This window comes from Cynoglossus semilaevis, chromosome 14 (assembly GCF_000523025.1).
Source record: "Cynoglossus semilaevis isolate Cse_v1.0 chromosome 14, Cse_v1.0, whole genome shotgun sequence".
NCBI classification, from domain to species: Eukaryota; Metazoa; Chordata; class Actinopteri; order Pleuronectiformes; family Cynoglossidae; genus Cynoglossus; species Cynoglossus semilaevis.
This window is the reverse complement of record NC_024320.1, coordinates 2414371-2442202: the sequence shown is the minus strand read 5'-3', so window position 1 is coordinate 2442202 and position 27832 is coordinate 2414371. Positions and strand designations below refer to the sequence as shown.

The 27832-nt window shown below is 40.2% G+C and overlaps 1 protein-coding gene across 2 annotated transcripts; it reads right to left on the bottom strand.

Moving 5' to 3' along the window:
• LOC103389106 (ras-related protein Rab-27B-like) lies at nucleotides 1–27656 on the bottom strand. Of its 2 annotated transcripts, none has more exons than XM_025062714.1 (3): nucleotides 27223–27656; nucleotides 708–881; nucleotides 1–111 (listed from the first exon to the last, which is right to left on the bottom strand). In XM_025062714.1, the coding sequence occupies exons 2-3, from the start codon at nucleotides 858–860 to the stop codon at nucleotides 19–21; spliced, it is 246 nt and encodes an 81-aa protein (XP_024918482.1). In that variant the 5' UTR covers nucleotides 861–881; nucleotides 27223–27656; the 3' UTR covers nucleotides 1–18. The 2 variants fall into 2 exon arrangements, with proteins under 2 accessions (XP_024918482.1, XP_024918481.1); XM_025062713.1 differs by lacking the exon at nucleotides 27223–27656 and adding an exon at nucleotides 10646–10803.
• Nucleotides 27657–27832: the final 176 nt, after the last annotated feature.

Here is a 27832-nt window from a genome sequence, read left to right as displayed (position 1 = left end):
ACTTCATGGACTCTGGTCTCACCTCTCTTGTCCAGCTGTGTCCCAGAGCTGAAGGTGAACCTTGAAAGTTTTCCCTGTGGTCATGCCATTAGGGCTGGCTGCTGTGTAAACCTGTGAAGAAAAACACACACACGCAAACACACACGTTTCCAGAGTCAATGAGTAATTGGTTTAAAGAAGCGTGACGTAAACATTGACCCAAATAATCTTTTTTCATAATCACTCAGCCATATTTGTTTTAAAGACAACATGTCATTAACGTAATTTAATTTTGAAATAATTTAATCTTTTGTTTTTAGGACAAGAAAAAAAACATAATCCAAAAGTAGTTAAATTGAGGTCAACTGGACGTAGTAGATTTCTTGAAGGCGTTTCACTGCTCATCCAGAACTGAAGAAGCCTACTTCGTCCAATTGCCCTCGATGTAATTATTTTTGGATGGAGATATTGTTTTGTTCTACAGAACAATAGAACAAGATAAATTCGACAGAACGTCGGGTGCAGAGAAATCGAAATCAGGAAAAATCAGTATTTGTGAGTCACACTTTTCAAAAAAATTCTGTCCCCTAAAATTCACTGTATTTATGAAAGCTCTAACCATGTAGACAAGTGGCAGGAAGTAAAACCCTTTAAAGTTTTCAAACTTGAGAGATAACAGCTGTAGTTAGCCGACGTCCGAACAACTTTGTGAGACTTCCGTGACTCACCACTCTTTTTTCCCTGAAGTCGATGCCGACTGTGGTGATGAACTTAGGATTGAACTTGTTGTCTGTGTATCGGTACAGGAAGGTGGTCTTTCCCACGCCGGAGTCCCCCAGAGCCAGGAGCTTTATAAGGTAGTCATAATCCCCATCAGTCATAATGATGAGAGCAATAAGAACCTGCAAGAAACAAGAGAAGGCAGGTGAACACAGAGGAAATACTGCAGCTCCGAGGTTGGATGACGATGAGCAAAAATAAATGAATGAGATGGCCAAGAAGCTGATGTGGAGAAAGCATAATGTTTGTCTTTGAGTCTGGGTTTTCACCAACTTCCAGGCCTGAGTTATGGATGCAGGATCACAAGGTTGTTCAATTCCCAGAACCCTCACCCACCCTCCCCATGCTCCTCCTGAGATTCTCAATTTCTCCTAAAAACATTCAAAGAAAACTACTGAAGAGCACACACTGGAGCAGTGGTTAGTGTTCTTGCCTTAACAGTAAGATCACCAGTTCCATTCCCAGAATAACTTAATGCTTTTCCTCCTGCTCACCCTGCATGAGGTGGGTTTTCTCCAGGTACTCCAGTTTCCTCTCACAGCCCAGAGCCATGTAGGGTTAGGTTAACTTTTTCATGTGTGAATATGAGTGTGAATAGTTGTTGGTCTCCATAGGTGACCCTTAGGTGTCTGGTGGGATTACTCCCTCTGCAACCATGAAAATGATGAAGTGGACAAACAGTGGACTTCTCTGTTCTCTGCACTTAAAGTGAACTTCTTCGAAGACTTTGAAAACCGTGTACATTACTATAGACCAGTACTTCTCAAATAGTGGGGGGGGCAGTGCCAGGGAGTACGTGAGGGGCTTCCAATGGGATACGGCAAGCTGGACATAAGTGTACCACTGTTGCAATGCTTGAATGATTACAAGCCTCCAGTCACTAGGTGGCAGCAAATCATACAGTGGTTTGTACAGATAAAAATATACATGTTATCAGGTTCTCAATAGTATTTCAATTCGCAGGGGGTGTGGGTTCCAGCCGTGTTCCCCCCTGCAACGGCACTGTGCACCCCCCCAGGGGGCGCGGCCCTCACTTTGGGAACCTCTGCAATAGACAGTAAAAATATAAAAAATAATAAATAAATTATTATTAATTACAATTAATTAAAAAAAAACGGATCCATATGATTATTTATTTACTCCTTTGAACAACACAAGTCAATAAAGAAGGTGGAGCTTTAAAATCAGGTCTAAAAGTGGGCTACATTGTGGCTAATGTGGGTAGAACGCTCGCTTTTCCAGCAAGACGTTCGTAAGGTCTGTCACGTGTGCAAGGGCTTGGGGTTTAGGTTGAAGGGACACTACATTCAACAAAAGACCAACATGAGCAAACCTCTACATATTCCATATATAATATATCCATATATATTCAAGCACTCAGTGACTCCAATGTCCAGCCCAGATTAATAGAAACAGTTACTTTCAAGTAAACGTGGGCTAAACAATAGATCACAGTTTTACACCGTCATGACTGCAATTCTACACAGTGTCTCTGTTACGCTAACACTCCCATGAGCTGACCGTCAGTGTCATCATGTGAAATCACCCAGTGAGCTGTGGTTGCTCTGCCGTCTTTGTCTGCAGGCTAAATGTTATATATTTACTGAGCAGATCATGAGACTCTAATTCACTCAGCTGAGAGAGGGCTCAGAGCACCAGGGCCTTTATCACAACGTGAGCCGCCCTTTAGCAGAAGCTCTGACCTCCTCGCAGTACCAACACATGGGAGAATGGGGGGCACTGTCCTTTGACAAACAGGTTAACCAAGTCACAACCGATTTGCACAATTTGATAAGTAATCTGGTTTGTTAAAGTAGCAACTGCTTTAAATAGTCCAGACTGGAAAGGGAAACGTGAGTCCCGGCTCACGTGTTTACGGGTAATTTAAAGGACATTACCAGTGACATCACTTACTAGAAACCAACATGTCATAGTGAAAACGACAGTCACGTTTTGTTACACAAAGTTCCATTTTTCAACCTAGAATAATGTTGCTCCTGAGGAAGTTGGGATTCTTAAGTCATTTCTAAAATTAATTAAATATATATACAATCATTTCTTGGTTTGATTTATTGGTCAATATGTTCTGATTCTGATTGGTCGATTTTTTTAAATTTTTTTTTTGGTCTGTTCATTTTAACCGGAGGAAAGTACCAAGTGCTGATAGGGGTGTTTTCAGAGCGCCCCGTTTCACAGGTTACAATCTGTCTTCAGTACACCCTCCTTTTTTACTATGTTGGATTAACCCAACCCACAGACAGACAAAGAGATTAAATAATGTAATGGACACCTAGGTCAACTGGTGGTTTGATTATTGGTTACTTAATTTGGAGCGTTTCATTTACACCCCTTCATTGACAATAGAATTAAAGTCATTTATTTCATCTTACACCTTCCTCATTTCTTTCTTCATTTCTCTCGCACATTTACCATTCGTCTGTGCTGTTATTGACAAAGCCCTCAGGGGGATTGAGATGGGGGTTAGACAGGGAAGAAGGTCTGACCCCATTGATGTTTTGTGGCCACTGGTGGAAAACTAGAAATGTCTGCAGTGTGATGAGTCCATCAGTCACGACTCCCCCAGGGTAAACCGGTCGACAGTAGTTTAGTCAGCTGACAGCACAGGACTCACACCACAGAACAGAGCACAAAGCTGGGAAAGGTTACGTCATGTAATGTATGTGAATTGAATCAGCGAAGAGAGAAAACATCAGTGGTAATTCACTGTGTCTTGGCTTTGAATTTAAAACTTCTTTTTGGTATTGGTGCAAAAAAACACCCAGAGCTGGAAACCCCCTCTGTCTGACCCCCCGCCCCCAACCACCATTACTGTTTTCCACTTCATCACAGGTCACATTTAGACCACACCCATCCACACTCACATGGACACCTTGGGTCAGTTTAGCATGTCTAATCAAATAATGGCTGGAGGGCCACGTGCAGCCCAAATAAAACCTCAAAGTGGCCCAATGTGTGGTCAGTGAGTAACATGTCCTTTTGAAAGCAAGAAGGTAAAATTGCCATTAAAACACCAGATCCAGAACGATATAAAAGTATTAAAATGAATAGCTTACAATAGCAAATTCTCTCCGGCAAAAAAAAAAAAAAGACAAAAGATATAAGAAATGGGTTGTAAAAGGAATAACTGCCTCGAGTGGGTTAGCAAACAATGGAAGCTGGTGAGTTTTGAAAATCTTAGAAGACTTGAAGGAAAGCTGAGTTTTGAAAATCTTAGAAGACTTGATTTAGATCCATATGAAATATTTAGGTACTTTTACAGTAAATAAGGGACTACTAGAAAAAAAAAGGAAGTTTGGTTGGATTCTTTCACGGAATGATATCATCCAAATCCTAGTTAAAGCATATCAGGGAAGTAACAAATAATATCATCGTTACATAAAGGATTTAATACTAACAACACACATTTAATTTATTATATTGAGATGAAACGGGAGGAAGGAAGTTAACATGGGAATTTCAGATGAGGAATGGCTCAAAATGTGGGAAAACCCATCACTCATCCACCAAGTCGCACATTGTGAGTGAGGCTGCACTGAAGAATCTTTCAATATAGACAACTCTCCCATTTTCTGCAACTGTAAACAAAAACTAACTGTGTTTTGGGAAATGATATATAAGAAGTTACAGCAAATATTAGCTTATGGAATAGCTTGGACTTGGAGGTGGTACTTTACCCATGCGTATTTGCGGAAGGGACAGTTATCAAATACTGGAATCGTTATGGAATAGCTTGGACTAGTACCACACTTTACCCATGCGTATTTGCAGAAGGGACAGTTATCAAATACTGGAATCAAAATGTTGACACAGGTCTAGACCAGGCATGGGGGCTGGATGCGGCCTGTTCAGCTTTATAACCCGGCCCGCCAAACTTTTCCAAATTATACAATTTATTTATATTATCATTACACTTCTGTCTTTTCCCTGCAATACCCACTTTTCCGCAATAGATAGCGTAGAAAATGATAAAAAAAAGCATTTTAGCATGTTAGCCTTTATGCAAGTTCCCATGAACGCTCCATCTATCTGCTCCTGACCCGACCTTCCTGTTCAATGTTAGGACAACCAATTAACAAAATTGTGACATTATGCACTACCCAAGCAGCTTTTGGGGGGTTTTTGTATCAATTTTTGTTGTTAAATAATCTCATGACAAAAAAAAAATGTCAATAAAACTTGTCAGTTGGGCATGGCATGAATGTACTTAGTACATAGTATGTTTTTCAAATGTATTCATGGGATTTGTTTTGGTGCAGATTCTGGAAAACAAAAAAAACATGTACACAACAATATACGTACAGACAAGCCCTCAGTTAGCACCTGGAATCAAACCGTTGATGTTCTTGCTGTAGGGCAGGAGCACTAAACACTGCCATTTACAATAGGGTCTTTTAAAAAGAAACAGCGAGCAGAGGACTTCTTGGTCCGCATTATGGCAATTCAACCAGTAAGAACAAAACCATAAAACAGACATTAAGGATATATGACTGTCTACACTACAGAAAGAGAGTGAGCGAGAGAGAGAGAGAGAGAGAGAAACAGAGGGACATCTAGGGGAGGAAAGAAGAAACATGCAGCAGAGAGAAGCAGTTGTGTTGTCAATAACTACGGATGTACTGATCTGATGACTGAGATTAGATCATGATTTTCCTGTTTGCAACCACCGTGTCTTCTGTAGAGGCACAACAGTGAAGAACTAAATCACAGAGAGAGCTGGTCTTGTGAAACGGTGACAGTGATGTCACGAGTATCACAGTATCTCTGAGGAAGGAGGTTCTTCACCTCCTCCTCCTCTGCAAGTATGAGATTAGACCGAAGCAACACAGTTTTAACAGAAACAAAGTGCAGAAAGTGAAGACGGCAGGCATAAAACCACTGAAGGGCGCTAATCTTAAATTCTTAAAACCTTCTCAAGCATTGCTTCTTTTGACAACGAACATATAAAAAAAGATTTGATTCTCTTATTCAGAAATGCCTGACAGAAACAGTTACCGTAATTTCCAGACTATTGAGTGCATCTGAATATAGGCGGCGCCCACTAAATTTAAAAAGAAAAAACTAATACATAAATAAATGCTTCTTTCTGAACGGCTTGTTACACGTCAGCTCTTTCCTGCTTCGGAGCGCAGACCGTATTGGAATGAACAGGGGAGACGTAGTGATCTGCTCCAGGAGGCAAGCTAACATTAGCTCCGGTTCATTGCTCCACGTTGTGCTTGTCCGCAGCAAAGGTAAACAGAAACAGGGACACAACAGAACATAAACAGAGTTTTAACAGCTCCTGTATAACCAAGTGACGCTTCAACGAGACAGGGCTCAAACTACTCTCAACTTTACCTAACGTTCTCTCTCTCATCCCCAATGCACATATACACACAGCCATTCACAGACCGACATACGCTACTAATATAACACACAGTAGCCTACCAAAAAAAAGTCACTGGTAGCTAGCGGTATGAAATAGCCGTTAAAAATAAATTACCCACATCATTGTTTAAGTTGAAACAAAGCATGTGAAAAGAATAGCAGCTTATAGTCCAGAAATTACGGTATTCATTTTCATTAACAAGCTGTTGACTTATTTGGTTTTCAAGTCGTCAGTTGTTTTGTTTTTTTTTAAATACAAACAGAAGACAATTTGGACTTCACAGTTTTCACTTCCTTCCAAAAAACAAAAGTATCAGCCAAAAGCGATTTCACATGTTTTTTCCCCAAATGGAATTTTATCAAAATACAGCAAAGCAACATAATACAAAATATATTTAGAAGGACACTCGTCAAAATGAAAAACAGAGCAATAAACGCTTCCTCTTGAGGACAAATATATTTGCAGACTAAGGAAAAGTAAAAGACAGACAGAGAAAAAAAAATGTTGCACATAAAAATGTATTGATAAATTGTAAAAACTCGATATATTGGCCTGCCCTAATCAAAGTGGTCTTTGAGTGGAATGGACAGGGAACAAAGAGGAGTACAAAAGCTTTTGTCAATAACCTTGTTCCTTTCTTCATTTGTGCCAGAAAACAAAGAGCAAAAAAACAATGTGTCCCTGGAGGAAAGGCTTAACTGTTTATTAAAAAAAACATCTTTGTTTAGTGAAAGCTGGAAGTGAAAAAAGCTGAAGTTCCACTGTAAAGAAATACAAAGAAACAAAAACACTATCTCCTTCTAAACAAATATCCATTACCTTCACACAAAGGTCAGCAGGCATTTGTCAGTGACCTTTATGTCTGACTGCTCTGGACTCAGCATCACTTTAAACCAATCAGACAATTCACTAATTCTCTTTTCCACCTGTTCCAACTGAGGCTCTGCTTTCGTTGTCTTCACCAATCTATTCTCCACAGTCGACCATCAATAACCGCTAACGTGGACAGAGGTTGTCTGCCGATGATCTAATTTGTGCAGTACCCTTCAGGTTTCCTTCCTCAAACCTTTCAGCATTTCAGACTGAAGACATTTGAGATGGTGACAAGAATCCAGTTAAAGTAGACAGGTCCATGTGAGCTGAGGATACAGGTTCGTCATCATAGCATGCAAAAAATAAAAATAAACAAAAAAGTTGTTTTTTGATAAATAAAGGATACTGCAAATAAACACAGATATTAAGTTATAAATGTATTTCTTAAGGGTCCGTATTATTTTTAGGGATGTCCAATAATAGCTAACAATGTCTGATATACTGATATTGACCAAAAACTTTGTTTCCAGATCCAATATATACCGATACGGATATATGCAGCCGTTTCTCCACCCAAAATGATTTCTAGATCACATCACATATCATCTGTCATGGAATTTTGCCCACATCTGCACTAGAGGCATTCCATTAATGATTTAATTTCACATATGTAGCTATTAATCTACTAGCTCATAAGATTTAGTTGTTCTTGTTTTATTTCTCAGCTCCTCTGGCTGATCTTTAGTTATCTTGCTAAAAGTAGGACAATGGAGAAATACTCTGACCTGAATTGTTCTTCTTTCCCCTTGGGGGTTAGGAAGCGGTGAGTTCTTACTTTACTTTTGCCATGCGTTTGTAATATTTTGCAAATATTTGAAAACTGCGGCTTATTTTCAATATCTTTAAACACTTCTACCTTCTCAAATAAACTTGGCCAACTTTTTGACAACATCTAAGTCATTTTGATTACATGAATCATCGCGTTTGTGTGTCTTTTCTTTATACATTATTTATGAATATTTCTGAACTACCTTGTGTGTTATCGGTGTATTTTGGCTTAGTTTCAGCTTTGTTTAAGCTAAAAAAAACACCAAACCCCAGTATGTTCTCTGTAGTCGTTTGTGCACCTTGTAACTGTTCAATTTTTTATTTTTGTACTACCATTTACATATCCCTCGAACTAAAATATAACAATTTGGTCTAATAATCTTCAATGAATCTACTCACTGCATTAAGTTTTATGGATATATTAAAGCAACACATCATTGCCATCTTCTCAAAGCCTTCGGATAGATGCATGGATGGATAGACAGACAGACAGACAGACGAACAGACGAACAGACGGACAGACAGACAGACAGAACAACCCGTCACGTTGTCAACATGTTAGGGGGAAAAAAACTGAACTGTGCCTTTAAAGCTGCTTAGCAAAACTATTTTGTTTGTGCCTGTTGACATTTTCCTTTGGCTTGAGCCTCACACACACACACACACTCTCCCTTACTCACTCACTCTCTCTCTCTCTCTCCCTTACTCACTCACTCTCTCTGTCTCTCTCTCTCATGTGATTTCCGTGTCAGGGACGTGTCAACAGCATTCAATAATAATTTTAATTAGAAAATAAAACATTCAGGTAGCAGGGACATCAGGGCCTGCAGCTGATGACAGAACCTTAAACCACACACTGCTGAGGTGACATAAAGTGCAGTCAAACCTGTTTAAAGATCCAGTGTTTAAACAAAGCCAAAGGCTTTTTTGTTTTCGGCACAGAAATCTCCTGTCAAAAACACAACTACAGCAACTGAGAAAAACTCGGGTTTGTTTTTTTTGTTTTACAAAAACAGTCTGGTTGGGAAATAGGAAGTTACGGCTTTTGAACTGGTTTTTGTTTTCTTGCTACAGGGGAAACTCAACTGTCCAAAAGAAATGGGAATGCTTTTAGTCGATGTATTTTCCTTTACATCATGAAATTTGTCCTTTGTATTTAAAAAAAAAGAGAGAGAAAACACCCCTGTGATTCATAGTGCAGCCCACTGTAGCATTTGTCTGCACTTAAACGTGCCTGGAGGGTGGAGCCGGTTTATGGTACCTACTCAACATACAGAACTCCTGATGGTCATGGGATTCAGACCAGCAATTGTCCAATCATGAGGGCTATCCTGCAACTGCTATGGCCAAAAAAAAAAAAAACTGATTAAATTGAAAGATTGCAAGAATTCATATTACGACTCACTGCCTTTTAGCACCTCCTCATCAAGAGCCAAAGTTTTAATTTACTATCGGTCCTGATTCTACAACAATTTATTCTCCAGGCAGTAGAAACCCTAATAATGAGAAGCGATAATCTAACCTTAACCACCAGGTCTTTTAGTAAGAGCAGGTTTAGTCCAGACTACAGTTCAGTTCGAGGGCTGAACCTATCTAATCAGACATGTGGAAACATGCCCGGGCGAAGAACATGTGAGATTTGGTGGCCTTCGAATTTTCACTCTAAATGGTGCAGTTCTGGTGGCAGCATGTGATCTTGTGAGGAAAATGGTAAAAATGTGGTTGTGGCTCTCTATTGTTGCCATTACTTTTCTGTGGTTGAGTTGACAGGAGGTTGAAGATCATTAATAATCAACCTAGAACAATCCAACCCTTGTCTAAATCGACGAGTTGTTGAAAAGATGACCTAACTGAACGTAAGGCTCTAAGAACCTGACCCCGCTGTAGGACTAATAAATAATAAAGATGTACAGGAACAATCAGGATGTCGCTGACTCTTTATATGTCTCTCTCTTTTCATACCTTTAGGGAAATTACTACACTTCTTCGGACCCCATCTATGAAACATGGAGCCATGAGCTTTCAAATGTGCCTTGTTTTGGGGTCTGCTTCCCACACCTGCGTCAGGGCCGGGGTTTAACCACCAGTTATAAACTTGTTCCTCTAACTCACACTCATGGGTGTCAAACTCATTTGGGTTCAGGGGCCACATACATCCTAATTAGATGTCAAGCGGGCTGGACCAGTACAATCATAACATAATTACCTATAAACGACAAAAAGTCAGTCTTTGTCCCCTTCAGTACATTAGATAAATATTCATATTTAATTAAATATACATATAATGTTTTTATACTGAGTGTGTATTTTTTTTATTTTCAAAATTCAATAAACGGACCGGTTTTGGCTCACGGGCCGTATGTTTGACACCCCTGCCACAGCACAACATACTGCTACTTCTGCTGTGAGGTTAGAAAAAAAAAAACAGTCACGAGGAATTGTGGCTGAACCCAGAAAATGTTGCTAAAGTCTGCACTCCAATTCGTTTCCTTTGGTTTCTGACCACAGAAGAAACAATAAACACCCCAACAGCAACAGAGGCAAATAAGAAATATTCGAGCTGATTGTATCAGCGCCAAACATACTGTGGTTCTGTCGTGAAATTTAAATAGTGATAAGACGGAGCGCAGGCCAGAGAGTGTCTGTGTCCTGCTGCTCCACAGCTGGGATGAAGCAGCTCAGAGCAGCACAGACACACTTAACAGCAGTTAACAACTTGTAGAAAAGGGTGTGAACACATTCCACAGGCGGCGCATGAAAGCAACTGCACTAAACTGTTAGAACCTGTACAATCCCTGTTACACACAACGGCAGCAAACATGACCCAACAAACGTTCTGAAGAGACAACTTCTCACCTTGGTTGATCCTTCGACGATTTAACAGTTGAGGGAAAACTGAAGCAACAGGAGCAGCAGCCCCACATCTACACCTAACAACTGATGATCTGACTGACTGACAGATGATATGGACTGACTGACTGACTGACTGACTGACTATCTGGCTGGCTGACCGACTGACAGGCTGGTGGACTGACAAAGAGAGTGAGGCTGACTAGTTAAGGACTGACTCCAGTCAGCTGGAGGCAAATCAGCAACAACTAGGCCCCTCCCTCTCATGACCAGCTGACTGCTTGCAGGGGAGGGATGACTCTGATGAGCTGTGGTTGGCTAAGGCAGTGGTTCTCAAACTGTGGCACGCGTACCACCAATGGTACATGACCGCTCTCTAGTGGTACGTTTGGAAAAATTTAGAAAAAATGTGTAGCTACTTGTGAGATTATGAAATAGGATGTCTGGTCTTTTTATTTATTTACTTTATTAAATTATGTTTTTTTTTTTTGCTGCAATGCAAGTCTGGTGCTCATGTAAGAACAGGCAGCACGAAATCATGGGGTTATCATGGGGGTACTCAGAGAGCTCAATGTTTTCTCCGGGGGTACAGAGTAGAAAAAGGTTGAGAACCACTGATCTAAGAGAACGGAAGGAAAATACCTTACTGAAGACTGAGGGCGATTTAAGCTTTAATGGTGCATTTCTGATATAGGAGCTGGGGCAATAGCCCACAGCAGGAACTATGTTGCAGGGATCAGGAATTGAGTTGCAAGCACAGGACCATTTTGGCCCCTAATAAGTCAAATAAGGGGGGGTAAAGAAAGGGCTTCTCCAGAAAGTGGTCAGTTTTATTTATTTTTTTAACACATGATTCATTTATTTTTCTTTTACCACTTTTAAGGATTTCATGGGGGGGCGGGATGTAGCCAAACCTAGCTCACATTTGGCAACAAAAAACATCCACAGCTTACATTCAAATTTGTGATTAGTTCAGATTAGTCTTGTCCCGTTGTACCATGCCACACCCATTAATGAAGGGGTGTTTTCATTTGTGTGCTTGCCAAAAGTACTAACCCTTCTTTAGATTGGGTTTAAATAAATATGCAATCAACAGCTCTGTAGGCACCAGGGTGACATGCAGTGTGTAGGTGTGATGAAAAATCTTCAAACTGAAACAGCCATACGGTGGTTAACACAGTCAGCTGAACAGAAAGTGAGCAGAGCTTTGACACCAACAGAACATTTCCATTGGAAACACTGTCTCTCCAGTGAACAACGTCTGTGACGTAAACGGTGTGAAAACTGTTTCAATGTTTGAATAAACAAATGAAGACAACGTTGGTTAAATAAGTCTGAACAACTTTGGGACTTGGTGAGGTGTAGGCTCCTCATCTGTCCATTGGGGGGTTAAACTGAGAAGAGACACTGGTGTATTCAGAGCTGAGGCTGGGGTCTTCAACCGTTATTAAATAGTTCCTGTCAGAAAAGAACTGATCGGTCTGTCTCCCGTCTTCGTCCCTGATGTTAACATTCCTCCAAACTGCTGACATTGTTGACTTACTTAAATGAACTACCATGAGGACAACGAGACACTGAACTGCAGTCAGACAGCATGCAACAATGAGCAGCTGGTTTTGGTGAGAATCTGTTACGGAGCTGGACCTGTACCGGCGCAAAAACTGGTATCGATGCATCCTCAATAAACTCAGCATACACTTGCACTATCATTCACACCGCAGTCAAATAAGATTGAACCTAATCCTGCATGTTTTAAAGTATGAGAAGAAACCGGGGTAACTGGAGAAAACACATAAAAGGACTCAATGAGAACTCATTGGAGATTTTCCCTCTGTGAGACAAGAGCATTAATCACATCGTCACCATTTGGCTTCTTTAATCTCAATATGTAATCTGTAATCCCGATATTTTCATTTGAGTTCATGAAGAAAACACTCCAGAGTATACGTCGCACCAGCCAAAAAAATACATAACGAATAAGAAACATAAACATATAGCGTATTTTCCACACTATAAGGCGCACTTAAAAGCCTTTGATTTTCTCAAAAATCGACCATGCACCTTATAACCCGGTGCGCCTTATGTATTACTTTTGGTTGCGCTTACTGACCTCAAACCGATTTTATAAAGCCAAACCACACAGCACATCACACATGATGGCACACAACTGAAACACACTGGGAGCCAACATTGACGTTTAACTCTGTTATCACAATTAGAAGATGCTCAGCAACAACTGTTACAGTATGGCTGTGTAACCCAAATTCGTGCAACGTCGTGTTGTGTCTCCACACACCCGAAGGGTCTGTGTTGTGTTTTTGTATTGTCGATGTATGGTTCGATGCAGGATGACTCAGACGCATGGTTGTCGATTTTTTCGTGGTCAAAAACTCTTTTTATTTCTTAATCGATACAGGAAAAACACAAACTCTTTCTGCAAAACAACATCCGCAGTTCCGCACTGATCAAAACAACAATAAGGTGACCACCCAGAACAAAAACAGTGACAATCTCCTGATTCTGGAGGGGCGAACAACAACAGCGCCCTCCAGTGTCCAACTTAGGTCACTACACTTTTCCACAAATCTCCGTCCCTATTGATCTGCGACTCCATGCGCGCCCATCGCACCAATATTGTCAAAACCCAAGTGAAGCAAACTAATTTGGGGCTTGCCATCATTCCGGGTGGATAAACTAAAGAATTCCACCCTCTAAATATTGGTGTTAACAGGGCGTTCAAAGTTAAATTGCGAGCTGCGTAGGAGCATTGGATGACAGAAGGCAAACACATTCACCAAGACAGGAAGGCAACGCGGGGCAGATAACGCCACTATCTGCCAATGCATCGTGGATGACTGGGCTAAGGTATCAGAGGACAAATTACACCACTATCTGCCAATGCCTCGTGGAGGACTGGGCTAAGGTATCAGTCTCAAATGTCGAATCATCACTGAACAACTAATTAACAGCAACGAGACTGACTCGGATAATGACGAGAGGGATCTAAGCATGCTTGATTGTTCCACTTGATTGTTTCGCTGACTGTTTTGCTTCGCTTAATGTGCCTTATAACCCGGTGCGCCTTATGTATGAAAATATTCCCGTTCATTGATAGTGCGCCTTATAATGCGGTGCGCCTTATGGTCCGAAAAATACGGTATATGTCGCGCCGAAGTATAAATCGAGTGCCCTCTAGCGGCTATCAGTGTGAAAATAATGAACATGTAATTTTTCAGTGGTACAGGAGTAGCAAATACTGCTACATAAGCCTAGAGTGCCCTCTGGTGGCTATCAGTGTTAAAATAAGAAACATGTAAAATGATATTTTGATAGAAGTTGCAAACCAAGGCAAAGGATGAAAAAAGGTGCGACTTGTAGTCTGGAAAATACGTTTTTTTTTTTTTGCATGATCTTGGTCAAAATAAATAAATAAATAAAAAGTATAGAAATATATAATGTTTTTTTTTTTTTTAGGTTTTATCTGTGTCAGTGTCCAAACTCAACTCTGCCTCCAGTGGATTCATTGTTTTACAACCATGTCAAACATAAATACCCAATGAGTAGATTATGTTGACAGTGACATTTGGGACGGATGCATCTATCGACGTATGCAAAGGGAGAATAAATGAGTTTGTGGGAGTTAACTTTCTCACAGCACTGAAGTAGAAGGTTGAGGCTCTGATGATCACATCATCGTGTTTAATGAAACTAATGAAGATATCAGTGCCACTGATAAGTGTCTGATTTCAAGCTGTTTCAATTAAACCGTGTTTTTCTGTTTCCTCCTGCAGTATTTTTATTTATACTGAAGTTATATCTGATATAATAATTTAGACAGTGATGTGGTGCTGTGAAAACTTCAAACGTCAGAGCAGCTGAAGACCTGTCTCAGCTGCTCTGGAGTCTCCATGTGTCAACACCGGGGGGAAACATCAGCAGCTCACTCGGTGACCTTTAGTTGAGGTATAAAGGCCAAACAACCATAAATAACAGAAGAAGAAAAAAACACCTACACCTGGGTGATGCAAAAGTGGCAGCAGGAGATGATGTTGGTCTCCAACACCAGAGTAATTTAGTTTTTGTTTTGTTTTTTGGACTGCCTCTTCAGTACACAGTTCAGTCTTTCATCCAGTTCCGCCTGATTTGTTTAATAGGTAAATGCAGAGACATGTAAAAGGTTAGTGGAGCAAAACTAAGATAAGATCAAACAGCGGCTTTGACTATGACTCTGTACAGACTACAGCCTCCCCAGCAGACAGGATTTCAACAACAACTATTATTATTATTTAGCAACTCTGTCATTAAAGTAATACATTCCATAATTATTTCAGTTTTCAATTGCAGGCCTAGTTAAATCAGTGCAAAGAGTTTTGTAAAATAACTCTTTTCTTTTTCTATTTATTTATTTTTCCATTTCTCTACATAATCTGTCTCTATAACTAAACTCCTTTCCTTGTATCTGTAGCAGCAGCGGAGGGGTTTCTGCTGAGCTCCTAAGAAACAATGGTTCAGTCATGCAGTTTTAATTACCGCCACGTTAAAAACACACAATAGGAATGTGGTTTACCCACAGACTGGAGCACAGACACACACACACAAAACAAAACAACAAGAACAACAACTAAACCCAACTGCTTGTAAGCAAAGGGTCAAAGGTTTAAATTCAAGCCTGGAGAGAAACATGAGGAAAAGATACATTTTTTTTTCCCCAAACGATTCCAAGCTCAATTTAAAATCTAACAAACAGGAACAAAAATATCTACGAACTGATCATTTGCTGCCTCAAACCCCCAGTGAAAGCGAGTGTGGATATTCGAATGAATCAGTACCTTACATCTTTATATAATGTGCTGCATTTTGCCCCTAAATTGCCTTGCGGGAATAATGAATCATGAGCCGAAAGATTCTCTGATCCAATCATAGCGGTGGTGGCCATCAGTATGATTTCTATTATATATATATATATCTGTGTAAAAACGATCGCGTCAAACTAAATTGTCAAAAATGTGTTGACTGAAGCGACGTTGGCTTACCCACAGACAACAGAAACACTGTCTGGTTGCATGTGTGTGTCCATTCACACTGACCTGCAGACATGATGATCCGGCACTAAAACCTTCTGCTCTCCACTGCGTGACTCAGTGAAGAACAAGCCTAACTGAGTCCAGTGTATCCAGAACAAGCGTGTCTCTGCTAAGGCTGTGAGAAGACGCTGACTCTTGGGTTCCACGCACCCCTGTGTCTATTCAACCACCTTCAAACTTACATAACAAAAGCAGAGATGGCGTCGCAGTTGGACGAGGAATTGTCTTTCAACTAATAATTCTCTTTTTCTCTTTTTCTGCCCAGGATTCACAGAGACCTTGGTCTCTAGTCTGCCTTTTACACCAGCCCTAGTTAAACTGCTATGAAAAAAAAAAATAACACTGCAGGAACCTGACGTAAACCAATGAAGGACTCGTTGATCTGCAGAGATTCAGAAGATCAGCCTTGTCTCATTTAATTAAACAACAAAATGACTTTTTGTTGAGGAAAGAAAGGCACAAACGCAAGGGAGACATGTCTGTGAAGATTCTCATTCATCCAGGTCATGGTCAAGGTTGATGAGTTCTGTTAGGCCAAAATGACACGTCCAGTTGCCTAACAGAACTCTTCAACCACAACAAGGGAGGAAACAAGTCAACTTTACAACTGTGTCTTTCTGGTGACGAGAGTTGGCCTTGAATTAGGGTCAGACTAGAGCGTCCGAAAGGCCATTGCAGGGGGCGTGCAGTAGCAGCCCCACGCGGTGCGTTGCCCATCCCTTCCCACACACAAAATCTCACTCCTGCCAATGCCTCCCCACACCCCGAATTGAAATACTACCGATAACCTCACGATATGCATTTTCTTAAAATAAATAGCTCAGATTTATTTCAACGTATAGAACAAAAGTTAAAAATGAAGCAAGGTTTGGGTTAAAACAAGCTAAAAGTACTTGACTGCTGGAGAGTCGTGAAAAGTTGACAAATATATTTCAGAACGGTCGATTTCACGAAATGTAAACACAAAAAAAAAAAAAAAACAATAAAGAGAGTCCACATCATTTTAGGACCATTAGGATCATTTTAAGTTCATCACTGGTAATACTTTAGATAATTTACATAATTTGTACTTTTGTTATAACATCACAGGATATATTTTGATGTTGAATATAATTGTGTCAAACGTCAAGGTGATAAAACCACCACAGATGTAGTCTTAATGCTTTAAATGTTTAAAAAAACGTCCACAAAGAATTTAGAAAAGTCTTATATTATAATAATTTGTTGTTAACAAATGGTTTATATTCTTTAAATATTAATGTCAACACTTCTGTCTTGGAGGGAACCTAAAAATGTACACTTGATAAATAAGGTTAATATAAGGTCCTACTGGAGTCTGGAGGTTATAAATAAATAAATAAGTGGCTGTAAACTGAAGTGATGAATTCACTGGATTCATCTCTACACGACCCGCACCATAAATAATGGATTCCTCCTGAGAAACTACTCGAGAGGATCTGCAAGAGCAGGAGTAAGAGTGTGGTTAGTGGGCTGAGAATCTCATCTCATCCGAAAGTGCAGGTCTCTGCCATGCTAATGAGAAAGAAGAGAAAGAGAGAAAGAGAGAGATGTGGACGGAGGAGGAAGGGAGTTGGAATCAACCACGGTCTGACATTTACTCAGTGGTAGAAAGTACCAAGTGAGAAATCAATGCTACATGTTTTTAATGCGTCAAAGCAGAAGACGCCAGGAAAGCTGGGAAATGATGGACAAGTTACGGGTGGCTAAAATGGTGAGATAAAAAGAGAGCGGGTGGAAGAGCCAGTTGCCTGGTGACGGAGACAGAAGTCAAGGAAGGAGAGAGAAGGTGAAGAAGGAGAAGAGGAGGAAGTAGAAGAGCAGGAGGTGGAGGAGGAGGTGGTATTGGAGGGTTGGATGGGGGTGGGGTTCCCAAGTGTAAAGAGTTTGTGGTCACGACTCAGTGGTCGCATGACCACTGCACTCCCTCACTCCCTGTCAGCAACTGATGAAGAAGAAACAAATGTTTCTCTAGGAAGGTTCAAACCTTCTGCCCTTTCCATCATTTACAAACAGGACCTTACATCCAATCGCCATGACATCAGGAACTTTGTCTGTCAACAGCACCATCCGCACTGATGCAAAACTCAAGGAATTATATTTGGTCACTTCACATAATTTTGCTCAAAGGCACAGTCAACAACTTTCCTTGACCTACAGAACAGTGAGTTATGTGGAGCTAAATGGCAAAAATTATTAATGCACACGTCAACTAATAAAAGTGTGACAAAGAAATCTTGAAGGGGTGATGTCCAATCAGAGCTCTGTTTGTTGTTTAGAAGGTGGGAGATGCCTGGTATCAAGTCGACGCCAACACGCAAAAAAAAAAACATAGATAGCTGCTTTTTCCCGGTACCATCAGTATATAGTAAGCAACCAGATAGTAGTAGTCATATGTGGAGATATATTTGCATCAACAAATAGCGACATGCATATTGTGCCTCTGAAATGTATGTATGTTGATTAGAGAATGCAAGGTGATTGAGTTTCATTTATTAGTGCAGTATTGTTTGGGCTTTTTTTATAGTGGGAGGCTTTGGGCCACTGCTGTTGTTTTTCAAATGTAAAGTTACCTCTTTGCAGCTGGTACTGCAATTAAAATTCTGCGCAAAAAAGATGATGAAGTGATCTTAAATATCTAAAAAAAAATCTTGACAATTTTAAACAATATTTTTATTCTTATCCTGGTATTCAGTAAGTATCGAGAATCGCTGAAATTCACAGGTATTGGTATTGACCACTGAAATTCTGGTATCGTGACAACCATTGTCAGATAGTACAAATGTTCCCAAAACGGGGGACGTGCCCCCCAGGGGAGGGCACCGAAGGAATTAACTAATTAAACGTAAAGTAGCATATTGTCCAATGCTATAAATGTTTAACAAGAGACTGGCAAAAAACTGGTTGGTTGAAGGCGTTGTAAAATTAAAATCTGACAACAACATTAATCATAAATTCATTCATTCTCATTTTTGTTTTTGCTGTCGCCGGTTCGGCAGCTCGGAGCAGCTGTTGCAGCTACACACAAAATCTGACTCTACCAACTGACCCAAGTTGGTAATGCTAGCATAAAATGGACACGTTTTTGAGGATGTTGGACAAATACCAAGGACAAGGAGCAGATCCATCCATCCATTTTCATCCGCTTATCCGTTACCGGGTCACGGGGGCAACAGTCTCCACCCAAATCACACTGCACCGTACCAGCCACCCTAAACCTTCCTGCGGGTGGTGAGTCCACTGGAAGGTACCAACCACCCTAACCGGGATTTGAATTTGCCCAGGAGGTGAACCCTGGGGTTCCACACCAATGACAGAGACATTGTCTCTGGGCCAAAGTGCCACAAGGAGCAGATATACAATAGAATTTAAATGTAAGGCTGTTAAAGGCCACAATAGCTCCTTCCTCCTGAAATTGTGGTTGCGATCTTTAATGCTAAAATGCTTACCGACAATATGTAGCCGTGCATCTTAAAAAAAATACCATTGGGTCCTAAAGAAATGTATGAATGATTTGTCCTCCTCTCAAACACACACCATTTCCTCCCACACTGGCACAACGTTGGCGCCAAATCACAAAAAGTCAAGGGGGAAATTCAATTCAAGATGTCTCTGAGTGTCTGTCAGAAAGAAAGAAAAGATTTAAAATTTGAATAAAAGAAGTCATAAAGGAGTTTAAGAGTAGGTTTGGTTTAGAACTAGAGAGACTGAGTGAAGGTTCTGCCTCTGCAGCTCTGCATCAAAGTCTGTATGACGCAAAAAAAAAAAAAAAAAAAAAGAATCTGCACTACACTCTCGGAGGACAGAGAAAGAGAAGGAGTCATGAGTCATTTTCTCCTGAGTAACATCTAAAGAGAAGTTCCTACAGTGAAACATGGGGGCGTGCAGGTAGAAAAAAAAGAGTTGATTCATCCTGAAAATGAATGAAAGATGAGACAAAGGCTGGGATCAGTGAGAAGTCACAGAAGCTGTTGACGTCCAAGCTGCTGCTGTCTTGGGAGGGTCGGGGGCGAGGAGGGGGATAGCAGCAGTGGTGGCAGTATTACCACGAAGTACTGCCACCAAAGTTCCATATCCAACTAAGAGCACCAGCTCCAGTTGCTGCTGACACCTGATCTTTCAACTTTGTTGCTGTTCTTCTGTCACAGTTCACTCCATCCCTTGGTTTTTAAACTCCCCCCACCTTTACTACACCCTTAACTGTCTCTCCTGCAGCAAGCACTGCAAATTCATTGACATTTGATTGTGGGTTTTATTTCATAATTATCATATTGGTCCTGTTTCAAGCTACTCATATCATATTATACAGTATGTGTAAAATACGACAGGGATCTTTTTTTTTTATTTCAAGCTATTCATATCATATTATACAATATGTGTAAAATACGACAGGGATCTATTTTTTTTTTTCAAAATAAAAGTATTTACGCTAACTTAAAAAAAAACTAAGAATGTTGTTTTTTATTGGTTGTTTCTCTGCATTTTGGTAAGACATGATCTAAAACCCTGTATGGGTTTGTTTATTGGTTGTTATGACATGATCTAAAACCCTGTATGGGTTTGAGACGCAGTGGTTTTACAAAGGGTCATTTGTACAGTGGTTAGGGTTAGAACCACGGATCGTCTACGGTCCTAACCTCTAGATAATCTATGGTCCAACTGAGAAATAACAAATACATTTATCTGAATATTACATTTAATTAAAAATGTAATTATCCTTTAGGCCCAGTTTATTGGTCACTTTTCTTACTTTCATAAGAACGGACAGCAAACACATTTTTGCAACAAAAAAAAAAAAAACCCACATTTAACTAAGAACATAAAGCAGCAGGAAATGAACACCTCCTGTATAGCTGCTTATTAAAACCAACCAACCAACCATAAAACTAGTCCATTTCTCCCTGGACTTCTGCATGATTCAGGGAGCCGTTTGCTCTGCAAAGCAACTTCTGGTTTCAGTTGCCCAGCAGGACGTCAAGAAGTCAAATATTATTGCCTTGTGGTCATATAAATTGTATTATATGAGCCTAAAGTGAAGTTGCTTAAACGTGTTTGGAAGGACATATCGAACGAAAACAATTTTAGAGGCTTCATGTTTAGTCTACTGTTGTCCCTGATGTGTACAACAAAATTTACGGAATTTATCCCCCGTCGTTAAAGCTGTACGACGTGACGAGTCACGAGAGGCTGTAATGCCAGTTTATATACGAGGGAGAATAAAAGGGTGAGTCTGAGGGAGGGCGAAAGTGCTGCCAAGAGGATTTAGCATCCATTGAAACATCCCTCATTATCGATCCTCCGGCCTAATCGTAGACACATCTGATCGTCACTCAATCAGTCCATCCCACACGCTCAAAACACGCGTTTCTTTTTTTTTTTTTTTCAACCAACACAGCAGATATTTAAATAAATAGTTATTCTCTTAAGTGTTTACTTGTTTAGTTAAGGTGGTTTTCAAATTGCTAATTGGAGTTAAAACACAAATGTTCTATTCTCTGTTTGGTTTTTTTTGTTTGCCATGTTGGAGGACAACTTTGGATAGATCTCAGCACTTCTGCTTATGTCAACACAAGCAAAATGTCTTATTGACAGTATTTATTAAAAAGAAAAGGTTTTTTTTCTAGTATATGTATATGTATCAGTACCAACCAAGAGAATTTGATAGTTATCGGTTGAAAAAAGTCCTTGTCGTGACTCTCTATAATATATGGTAATTAGTGTCGAAATACTGCAGGTTCACAACATCATAGATATTCTTATTGGATTATGTGTTCTCTAAGTGTTTGTCAGAGTAACGAATTCCACCGACACCCACTGTCCACGACATCTTCCATCTGCACTGCCCCTGCTGAAAACCGTCAACTGACGAAATCAGTCTCAGCCAAAACTAATCACAACGTTCATCCCGATCCTCATTAATTTATTCCACCCCGATATGAAAATTAAAAAAAAAAAAACTTGTTGACTTTGTTGGCTATGAGGAGCAGCAGCAGCGCTTTAACTCCACCACCACATCACGCCTGCCAAGAACCATCTCCATCACTGGAACCTAATTCTACTCCCAGACCGAGCTCTGGGGAAACTGAGTAGTGATGGAGGAGGAGGGGGAGAAGCAGGGGTAGGAGTACCAGGTGGAGATGTGATCTATGCATTAATCATGTTAGGGAGGCTGATTCCTGCTCAATAACCAGCGGGTGGGTGTCAGGAGGAAGAGGAGGAGAAGGAGGAGGGGGTGAGGAGGTGACACAGTGACACAGAGGGAGTAGAAGACAAGGGCATGCTGGGTAGGAAGAGCAGTGCCAGTGGTAGAAGGTCAGACAGAATCATCCCAGCCAAAGACAGGACTTGAAATCTACCCTCAACAAACATGCCAGAGGATTGTTACAAAACGTCACGTTTACACAATGATGAAAAAAGAAGGAGGAGTAGGAGAAGAAGGAAGAGGTGAAAGAAGAGAAGACGAGGAAAAGAAGAAAAAGAGAAGGAATAGGAGCAGGAGAAGAGGAAGCCTCAGTTGCCTCTTTGCCTCCACAGGACCACACCATCAAGGATCGGCCCCACCCTGTAACCTGTCCCTGCGTGTCAGGTACATCCAGATTTTTGCTTCTCCGATTAAAAAGTTCAGGAGGTGACATTTTGTTTTTTCTGTTTTTTCTAAAACCAACTCCACAGATAAAAATGTTCCCTTCCCCTACATGACCATTAAAGTCTGCTCCAATCACCACTCTCTCTCCCCTGGGGATACTCTATCATATAATCTAGCTCCTTCCAGAACTTCTCCTTTTCTTCCAACTCACAGCCCACCTGTGGGGCAATAACCACTAACAACATTAATCATCACTCCTTCTATTTCTACCTTCACACACCAACCTGTCTGACTCTCGTTTCACCTCTACCACATTTTTTACATACTCTTCCTTTAGGATGAACCCTAGTCTGTTTCTCTTCCCATTCGAACCATGATAAAATGGTTTGTAGCCTCCCTGTCTAGGGGGTATCCCCTCACAGTCAGCTCAGGATCTCAGAAGGCTTTTTAATAATGAACCGCCCACTTCTGTGTGATTGATGCTCCACACTCATCAGGGTGAATCCGGGCCTCAAAATAGTTCTACTCTAATTCTGCACTGGAAACGCAAAGTAAAGAGGGTGAAGAACGACGACAGAATCATGATCAAATGCTGGTGCTAGGAGAAAAGAATACTCTAGATATAATATATAGAACATATAAAATACTCAGAATGTGTGTTCTGTCTAATTTACAGTCTGTTTTTAGCAATTGATTCTCACACTCAGGGGCCAGTCTCCGAAACTTTCCTGTTAACAAATGTGTATTTTTAGCACACCTCTAAGTATTTCTAGTCTTTTTTTTTTTCACACTTTACTTTTCTGATAAACCTCAACTACTTTTTTTGAACACTTTGGCATAGTTCTGTATGTAGTTCCTTTTCAAGATTTTTTTAGCCACATTTTGATGAAGTTTAACGACGTTCTGCTAAAGTTTTATCGTACCTTAAAGTACTACTAATTGTTTGCTATTTTATAAGATGTACAGATAAGCAGTAAACACTGTATTGGTAAGATGAATGGGTAAGTAGAGGCTTCAAGTATAAATATACAGATGCACAGTATAGAAAAAAAATACAGCAAGCAATACATTCCTTTTTTCTTCAATTTCTCGTCCCCTTCGACCTCCTTTACGTCTGTTGTTTCAGGTAGGTCAACCAAGAAGCAAACATTCAGTTATATTTTGACTACCGTTCAGCTTCTCATCTATAATTCTACCACACGCCAAAAGACGCACATCAGATGCTAATGACTGAGCTCAGCTCTAAAGTCAGTGAGAAGACACCTCTGATCTCTTGTCTTTCCTGTGTAATTTACTGTCCCAGTCGGAATGTTAATAACTTTTAAGTTAGCATATTATTAGCAATTAACGCTAACTTTTAGTCCAAGGCAATTGTCCTTCTAAGCTGCGCACGTGCGCAATTGCGCACTCCTCAAACATTCTCAGCGCACAAGAAAATCTGTGCAGCGCATAAAATAAAATTCAACATAAACTGTGTTGTAGGTATTCATTTTATTAACCATTGATGCGAAAAATAATGTCACTCAGTGAGATACATCATTACAGGTGTCCAGCCAATGATATGAGATGGTTCACTTACGCTACACAGCCAATCATACCATTGACAGTGCTTTCATATGTGCCCTGTCCATGAGCGCCATGTACCTAGCACCGTACAGGTTAGCTAGTTAACAACAGTGCGGCTGAATCAAAAGACATAAATGCTAAATGCTAACGAACGGGAAGCGACACGTCCACGCACCAAGTCAAAGAACAAGTGGTAAAACTGGGTTTTTTAGATTGTTTTCTTTTTAGAGTAAGAAAGAAAGAAAGTAGCAAACGACTTTGCCATCAACAGACGTGAAAAAATAAGGTCAAATTTAAGTTAGATTTGTGCATTTTTTTTAGTGACATTTCTCAAGGTTTTTCATTTATGGATATTTATAATTAAATGCTGTTACTACGAGATAATTTATGGGTAGTATGAATGCTAATAAAAAACTGTGTAATTATATTTTGCACACACAGTTTTACAGAAATTTACACTGTATCACAAGCTACAACACACGTCATTGTGCAAATTGTGAATGTGTTTTAATGTTTACAAAGTGTTATGTTAGGTGCATATGTCTCATTTCCTCCAGAGCAAGACCCTCACCCAAACCACAACTGGACTTCACCTTAGCCAAATGCAGGACACTCACATATAACATACTACACGTCTGATGAACAACAAGATTTTGGTCTTTTTCATTCTAAGTGGGCTGAATTACTTACATTAAAAGTAACCTAATGGACATTTCTGTTTTAATTTAATTATTTTAATAATCCATGTAACTTGATAAGATCCAGGTTTTAAACAAGTGTGATACCGGTGTGTGGGCACAGCGTGTACTTCTGATGTTGGTCATAGTGGTCCTCAGTGTGCTCAGAGAGCTTGTGTGTATACCGAGACAAATAAAAAAAATTAGAGGGAACACTGATCCAGGGGTCTTCAAACAAAGTTACACTTAATATCTCTTCATTTTTACACTAGTGGAACAACATCAACCAATGCACATTAAATAGTAATAACCAAGGCTGAGCTCTGAGGTCACCAACACAATCCATTTTTTCCATTAGTTTCATCATCGTGGATTGATGATGAAGACGTGAAACAATAAAGTAACCGACACCAGTGCATCAGCAAACTAATAAAGAGAATTTCCACTAATTATCCTTGGCCTGCTGTGTGTTTGCTGACAAAGTGATTTATGAGACGACAAACACTACGCAAAGAAAAAGAATAGAGGAGAAGAAAGAACCCATGACAATCTCTCATGCATGTATCACAACTGAACGTGCCACACTAACTGTGAAACCACACTGTGTTGCTGTCTTCTACCTTTAACTGCCAAGGGTCCTTCACTGACACAAATGGTGGGGATTATCACAACAACAACAACAACAACAACAACAAAAACATTTTGCGTCTTTTCCCCATCGTACAAACTGAAACCAATGAGCCAATAAATCTGATTTGGTTTTTTTACCAGAGCATCTGTTTAAACAGTGTTTGTTGTTTGCTGTTGATACATAAAAACCCCAAGCAAAATCGTAATTAAGGCAGATGTCAGCGATGGAGCCCTCTAGCTACATTTGATATAATTTCTATTTTTAAGTTTTACATGAATCTTTTTTCTTTTGTTTTTATTGATACGTTTTTTGTTTGTTTTTTTTAAACAACAACTATAAAATACATTCTGCTTGGGTTTTCTAGCCATGAAATGTATTTGTACACAGTTTGTGAAATTAACAGCAAAGTGCTGTAAAATCACCACGTCAAAAAAAATGTAAATACTACGGAGCTATAAATCACCACGTCAAAAAAATGTAAATACTACGGAGCTATGTTTCATTTACTGTATTTTTTTTGTAAAATTACAAAACCAAACACAACTGTTATGGTTACAGAACATGTTAAAAGAGTCCAAGTTCTTTGTAGAATTTACAGATTATTGCAGTTTAAACAGAGAAAAATTGTAATACAAAAAACATTTTAAAAAATCGTTTTCACCCACAAGTTCACCTTCAACCTCTTCCAACACCTGCCAAATCCCTGACATAGACTGGGAACATCACTTTAGCATACCATGGCGTAAGTTCTTAAAAGAATTGATGCAGTCACTGGAAAGGGGACAACATCCAAGTCCATGGTTAAGGCGGGGGATTGGTCAGGATTGTGGGCCACACCGAATGTGGATCTTAAGGGGAAACGGCTCCTGGACTACATAAATATGATTTGTGTGACAAAGAGTAAAAAGTTCCTGCAGGCTCTAACAAAGACAAATGACAAGGTGAGAGCTGCATGGCTGCTCTAAAGAGCTCAAAGAGACGATGATGCTGCTTCTGCTCTCCTGCTTTGATGAGAAGGAAAATGCAACGTTCTGTTATGTGGAGGACACGTGCCTGGCAGTCGACGTACAGAGGGAACAAGTGTATTTGACCGCCACCATCGTTGTGTGTAGTTAGTTCTTTTTGTCTAAGGTCAAAAAAGCAAATCTACAAAACCGTTTCAGGAATAGGAATTAAATATTTTTTTTAATTGTAATTTTACTTTAATTAGTTGGTTTTCTTTTTAGGACGACCCTGCTTTTCTTCACGACGGTTCATGCCGAGTGTGGCTCGAACCATTGTACCTGACAATATACCCTTCTTTGTTTCTGCCCTGCGTATGATGTTTGTTTACCATATTTTTTAACAGATTTATTTTGCAACCACAGCTGTCAGTTTCTTTTCCGTAAAAACAACGGGATTCCACAGTGAAGGCGGATGTGTTTTACTTTCAGGGGTTGTGAGTCACGGGTGGTCAAAAATGTCAAATGTCTCGGGTTGTGTGATAGTAAATTTTAGACACGAGTGATGCGGTGTGGGTTACATGTGGCTAGGTTTCCATCTATGGTCTCTTTTACTGTGTAGACAACACTGTGAAATTGAGTTTACACACAATCTGGAATGTTTGGGATTATAGATCAGATAAGTTAGAGGTAATGGTAGCCTTAGACTCTTGTAACTAAAAGTTAGCCTGAAAATACGCAACACTTTTGCTGAAGATTTTTTTGCTAAAATGATCCAGAACATATTCCGCATTATGAAGAACTACTTTTCTGTAATAACTGGAAGCCGAGATAAATGTTTCCATGTTAGGTCCATCATTTGCACGCGCGCGCACACACACACACGCACACGCACCAACACCAGACCATGGAGGCTGCAGACACTGAGCTCCTCAGCAGATCTCAGCTATGACTCATCCTGCTGATGAAGAGAAGTCAAGAAGAAACCGCAGCAACAACTGAAGCAACTAAACAAATACAGAAACCAAAGCCTTCGACGCCGAGACAGATGGACGGAATCTCCAGGAAGGTGTCACTCACCCTTCTACTCTGACGGCAGAGAAACAAACTCAGTCGCTGCTCTCAGGTGTTTGCTGATGATCGTCTCCTGCTTCTTCACCGCCGAGATGTCGCATCTCTCCCACGCCGCTATTGGAGAGAGGAAAGCCTGCAGCAGAGCGCAACGGAGGAGCGGCACGCCTGGAACGTGGACTCGAAACCTGGAGCCTGGGTTTCACTGCCTCTGTGACTTCACTGCCTCTCCACAGTGTGTGTGATGGATGTCGACGTGTGAAGTGAATCTGACGGTTTCTGATGCTGCCTTTGTGGACTGCTCGTAAACTAGAATTTCTTGTGAAATTTCATTTCCGGTGAGCGGCAGCTACCCTCTAACCCACTGTGGACCATGGTAAAACATTCAGTGTGCAGGAATCACCCGCAAAATTGATATTCTTTAATTAGACCCCCCCCCCCCTCCAATAAAATATTTAAATTAAATAAAATAAAAAATGATTAAATTTTTTTGGGGGGGGAGCAAGTTTCGAAATCCGCCCACTCTTTTTAAATGGGTCATAGTAGTTTTTTTCAAGTAATCTGACTTATTTGAATGAATATGTTGACAAGCTAAAAGTGTAATACCACCTAAAGCCGG

Excerpts from the sequence above, each read along its gene's own strand:
- LOC103389106 (XM_025062714.1), bottom strand. The coding sequence starts at position 860 with ATGACTGATGGGGATTATGACTACCTTATAAAGCTCCTGGCTCTGGGG. Across the intron at positions 112-707 it reads ACTTCAGGGAAAAAAGAGTG|GTTTACACAGCAGCCAGCCC; the intron begins GTGAGTCACGGA and ends TTTTCTTCACAG.